The following is a 5,238-nucleotide window of genomic DNA, read 5'->3' as shown; positions in this document are numbered from 1 at the left end:
CCAGAGCAGGTTCCCTACAGCAGGTTGCACAGGAAAGTATCCAGGTGGGTTTTGAACATCTCCAGAGATGGAGACTCCACACCCTCTCTGGGCAGCTGCCTTTTGTGAGCTGTAATTTGGCTGGTGCTCCTCAGAGGGAGGTGAGCAGTGCTGGAGGTGGGCTGTGCACACCCGCACTCCCGAGGGACTGCCCGCACCGCTGCCGTGGTAGCTGCTCAGGGCAAGACTGTTCCAGCCTGGGTGTGGTTTGGTGACTTTAGGGGTGGATTGGAGGTTATGGAGTTGTGATGCTGTAAGGCAGGTTTTTGGAGTTGTTTTTTTACTTATTACCTTTGGAGAATGCCTGCAATGTGTGCAACCAAGCGTGCAACTCATCGGGGCAACACACAGCCTGGCTAGGGTGTTACACATGTCCACGGTCAGTCTGTCCATCCTCACCCCCACCAGTTCTTTTTGCCTTGCCCCACTCACGTGTGCAGTTCTTGGCTGCCACTGCATCCCCGTAGTAGCCGTGGGCACAGACCTCGCAGCGGGGACCGGCCGTGTGGTGCATGCACCCCGTGCAGGAGCCCGTCAAGGAGTCACAGCTGCTGAACAGCATGTTGGGATCCGTGTTCCCACTGCAGTCGCAGGGCTGGCACGAGCTGCCAATCACCAAGGGATTGCCATAGTATCCTGGGGCACACCTGGAGAAACAGGGCAAGTTAAAACACAGCCAGGCATTGGGGAGGATCCCCACAGCTCACGCCTGCACCATCCTTGAGTCTTGTGCAATTCTAACAGCGTTGAGCATCCAACACTTGTAACTACTGCAACCCTCAGGGATCTTGGAGCATTTTGTGTTTTGCCTCATGATACCCCAGAAAGGTGCTTGTATCATGGACTGCAAGTCAAGGCAAAGCACGGCTGAGGAACACACCCACGGTAACACGAGGTATCGGCAGTGGAGACAGACACAGGGCATTTGCAGGCTGAAAGAAACCCTGCCAGAGCAAAGCACACTGGTGGCAGAGCCAACCATTTCCTTTAAAGTCTCTACTAAGACAACTTTACTCCTGCCACAGCAGTGGCTGCAGGGGACTTGAGCCTGCATGGCCTCAGAAACGTGAGTGCCATCACCCTTACCGCTCACAGCTGGGTCCAGCATAGCCGGGCTTGCAGAGGCACTGGGTGTTGGAGCCCTTGTGAACACAACCAACGGCAAAACTGAAACAACAAGAGGCGAAGAGGAAGGTACAGTTACCCCTGACATGGTGCCAGGGAAGATGATCACTCAGTGTGGGCTGCTGGGGCCTTGGGAAAAGGCCATGGATATGGTTTGGGGTAATGGACAAGCCTGGCATTGGGACACTCACCAGTGCCAAGCCAGTGCCCTGATGTGGCACAGCATGGTTCCCAGTGGTTAAACAGTGAGGCCAAATAGACAATCCCATCTGAGGGTACTTACTTGTTGGAGGCAACTGAAAGAGGGCACGGACACCCAACACACTGTAGAGGTTCTTCAGCAGAGTGGCTGCCCATGTAGCCATCCTTGCATCGCTCACAGTGGTCTCCCTCCGTGTTGTGCTGGCAGTTCTGCAAGGAAAAGGCAGGCTGTGGGCTCAGCACTGACAGCAGGAAATGGTGGGCTGCACAAAGAATTCCCCACCAGAAACCTGGATGCTTCAATCCTTCCTCGTTCCCAGAACTGTCTTTCACCCTAAGCTGACCCCGAGCGGGACCACCCCTGAAACAGCACATGGAGCTAATGCTCCAATTCAGGCACAGCCCTGCCAGCTCACTTACTATCTGAAGAGCTTTTTAATGACATGCTACAGACCTTCTAACTCCAAAACATCACCCTGCTTCACTGGTTACTTACAAGGCATATCCCAGAGCCTGGCAGGCACTGATCTGAGTGGCCGTTGCAATGACATGGGATGCATTTTCCCAGAAAGAGCCCCTTGGTGTCCCTGTAGTAACCTGGAGCACATTCCTGAGGACAGAGAAAAAGACAGAGATCTGAAACACAGCCCAACACATTCAGGCAAAGCAAAGAGACTAATTTAGTTTCCGTGACAGAATTCCCACAGGGTTGGACTGATGGAGAAGAGATTAAAGGCAACAAAGATCTTTCAGTGCAGCTCCTTCCTGCTCCTCATCAACAGGAGATAATTAGCCAGACAGAAGGACCTCTTCCAAAGTACTGCATGCACTCAACATTGGTCTGCACCACCTGAATGATTTCTCCATCATGCCTCTTCCAAGAGGGCAGATGCAGCTCACACACCTCTCCCAGGTGCCCTGTGTTGTGGTGGGAGGAGAGCTGGCAGCAGGCTAGTACGTGGGAGCCTGGGAGATGTTACTCCTTCCTCCAGCATAGCCTGAGCTGTGATTCCAACTGAAGCCCTCAGAGGTCAGCTTGGAAGCTGGTACTCTGGCACCACGACTTTGCACAAACATCCAGACCCCAGAGCTGCCACCCATGCCAAGCACGAGGGGTGGCTGAGACCCAAAATCATAGAATCATAGAAAGGTTTGGGTTGGAAGGGACCTTAAAGCTCATCCAGTTCCAACCCCCCTGCCAGCAGCAGGGACACCTTCCACTAGACCAGGTTGCTCAAAGCCTCATCCAACCTGGCCTTCAACACTTCCAGGGAGGGGACATCCACAACTTCCTTGGGCAACCTGTTCCAGTGTCTTCACCACCCTCACAGTAAAGAATTTCTCCTAATGTCTAATCTAAACCTCCCCTCTTCCAGTTTAGAGCCATTTGTGACCCTCTTCCAGTTTAAAGCCAGATGTCACTGTTTATCTCCTCTCTGCCTGGAGCAGCACAACCACTTTCACCGTTACCTGGCAGGAGTCCCCCTGGTAGTTAGCTGGGCAAAAGCACAGCTCCACGTTCCTGGCATGGATGCCCGTGGCTGTGTCTGTTGCCATCTCCAGGACCACGCGGCGCAGGGACACGGATGAAGAGAGTTGGGAGAAGAGTGCCCGGATCTGCAGCTGTTCCAGGTTTGCCAGCACCATCATGAGCTCTTCTCTAGACACAGGGTTGTGTGTCTCCGTGTGCCTGAAGTTACCCTAGTGAGAGAAGACATGACATTACTGGTAGGAAGCACAGGCACCTGAACATCCAGCTCAACCTTCACTTCCCTGCTGCTGGGATGTCTCCCCTTTGCACAGGGAACACAGCCCTGGATCTTCAGAGCTGGTTCTGCTGCAATAGGCAGCACCTAAAATACTGAGCTCAAGGCAACTGTCCCTTCTGCCTACATGCCAGTCTTGACCTTTCAATAGCGTCTGAGCACTTCACTTGGGTGTGCAAACTCACCTCCACCAGCTGCAGCCGGCCTTCATGTACCTCCCCTGGGGATGGGTAGGTGCCTTCCAGAAACATGATGCTCATCTGATTTCCCTGGGAAAAGCAAGGAAGGTGTCAGTCAACACCTTGTCCTGCTCATGCATTAGCAGGGGGCACCAGGGAATTTCTCAGGCTGCACCTTCAGGATCACATCCGGACGGGACTCCATGGGAATGAAGATGTCACCTCTCCGTGGGTTGGAGTGCAGCTCATAGCGCAGGTGCCCACCATAGGAGGAAACCTAAGGGAGAAAAACTGTGTATGTTGCTGCAAGTCCACACCACTGAGATGGATCAGAGCTGTCCATGTTCAACTAGAGCATGAGCAATGCCTGCACGTCAGTGGGCATGCTGCTGGCACATGTGTTTGTGGGGTCAGGGATGTGCATGGGTGCTGGTCCAGCTGCCACTGTGCTCTTACCCGGTCCCCAAGGTAGGAGCTGGGTGCAACCCAGTAGAGTTCCTGGTAGGCATCCAGGAGGTTCTTGAGATCAGCATGGAGGAGCTGCTCCCGCAGGCTCAGAGTCATCGGCACTTCCTGGCGGTCGCTGCTCAACAAGAGCCACCCGTTCATGTCAACGAACTGCAGGGGAAGAGCAACCACAGATCTTCTAGTAGAGCTACAGAAAGTGTTTGGGTGCTGATGTTCCAGAAAACCAAGTCCCAGAGCAGAAGAAAGGATGATAACAGGCTCACAACCTCACATGCCATGGAAAGCTGAGCATCACCCCGTCTCCCACCTGGCACAACCTCCCCATGCCATGACTTTCCAACCTATGAAACCCTAGGGACTAGGAAAAGGGGTAAAGAGTGGGAGATAGGCACAGGGAGACAAATATAACCCTCCTCACAGTGTATCTTCTAGAGGAGTAGGATTAATGCAGGACAGAGACCCGAGGGCAGCAGGAAGCCAGGTGGACACAACTGAACTGCAGGCTCTGGTGGTCTCCAGCCCCTCTCACCTCAGCTCGGTGCTTCTCAGCACTGCGGCAGCGATCGGTCGCACCAAAACAGAAACACTTGGTGCAGCCCTTGGGGTTGCTGGCATCCAAAGAAAATGTCCCCAGACGGCACTGGTCACACCTCGGGCCCTCCACATTTTCCTAGAAGACAAGCAAAGCTCAACAGTGTTAGCAGCTTCTCATGAGACCTTAGTGGAGGACAAAGATGGCTGTACAAGTGGTCAAAGGACAATCATATGATGCTGAAAGACGATCAAGCAGTCCCTGAACAGGTTGGCTTGCACATCACCCATCAAACATTAAATTCACCTGGAGAAAGCACTTGTGAGCCCTGCAAAGGGGCTGGAGCAGGCAGCTCCGCAGCACCTGGAGTTACTCCGCTGTCATGCGGGAGCAGAAGGACTCAACGGGGCTGACAGCTTTACCTGCAACAGGCTGTGACATGGGGCTGGACCCAGACTACTCATCACCTCAACAACAGCCCAGAGTAAACCTTGATGGCCAGGAACGATGGGGAGAAAGAGTTTTTCAGAGTGCTCTGAAGCCATCACCATGTGGGACAGGCTGGCTGCAGCTCCAGCACACAGGCACTCTGCTTCTCCAGCCCTGCTCCCTCCTGACACGCCAGACACCCACAGCCAGAGCAGGAGAGTCAAGCCAAGGAGGAAGGCACTGTGCGAAGGAATCGAAGGACTGACCTTGCAGTGACACTGTCCCGTGACCGGGTCACACACGCTCGCTCTGGTGCCAGCCTGGTGGCAGTCACAGCGCCGGCAGTTGGGGTAGTGGTAGTAGCCAGGGGCACAGAGGTCACACTGTCGCCCGATGATATTGGGCTTACACCTGGATGGGACACAAGAGCCGCAGCATTAGAAACCTCAGCCTTGTGCTGCTGTGTGGGTGTGACAGTTCCACTGGGCTGGCCCTTGGC

The 5,238-nt window shown here is 54.2% G+C and overlaps 1 protein-coding gene across 1 annotated transcript in view; it reads right to left on the bottom strand.

The window, feature by feature from the left end:
- Positions 1 to 5,150, bottom strand: part of LOC104521292 (laminin subunit alpha-5-like) — a gene marked incomplete at both ends in the record, with an annotated part of 18,005 nt that extends 12,855 nt beyond the window's left edge. Inside the window, 10 exons of the mRNA XM_029083817.1 lie at positions 472 to 686; positions 1,126 to 1,206; positions 1,448 to 1,575; positions 1,862 to 1,975; positions 2,836 to 3,066; positions 3,317 to 3,400; positions 3,486 to 3,587; positions 3,767 to 3,928; positions 4,308 to 4,448; positions 5,006 to 5,150. Coding sequence (XP_028939650.1) covers positions 472 to 686; positions 1,126 to 1,206; positions 1,448 to 1,575; positions 1,862 to 1,975; positions 2,836 to 3,066; positions 3,317 to 3,400; positions 3,486 to 3,587; positions 3,767 to 3,928; positions 4,308 to 4,448; positions 5,006 to 5,150 — 1,403 coding nt within the window. The remainder of the gene's footprint in view (positions 1 to 471; positions 687 to 1,125; positions 1,207 to 1,447; positions 1,576 to 1,861; positions 1,976 to 2,835; positions 3,067 to 3,316; positions 3,401 to 3,485; positions 3,588 to 3,766; positions 3,929 to 4,307; positions 4,449 to 5,005) is intronic.
- Positions 5,151 to 5,238: the final 88 nt, after the last annotated feature.

This window comes from Antrostomus carolinensis, unplaced genomic scaffold (genome assembly GCF_000700745.2).
Source record: "Antrostomus carolinensis isolate BGI_N321 unplaced genomic scaffold, ASM70074v2 scaffold34112, whole genome shotgun sequence".
In the NCBI taxonomy this organism is placed as follows: Eukaryota; Metazoa; Chordata; class Aves; order Caprimulgiformes; family Caprimulgidae; genus Antrostomus; species Antrostomus carolinensis.
This window is presented reverse-complemented; position numbering and strand designations above follow the sequence as displayed.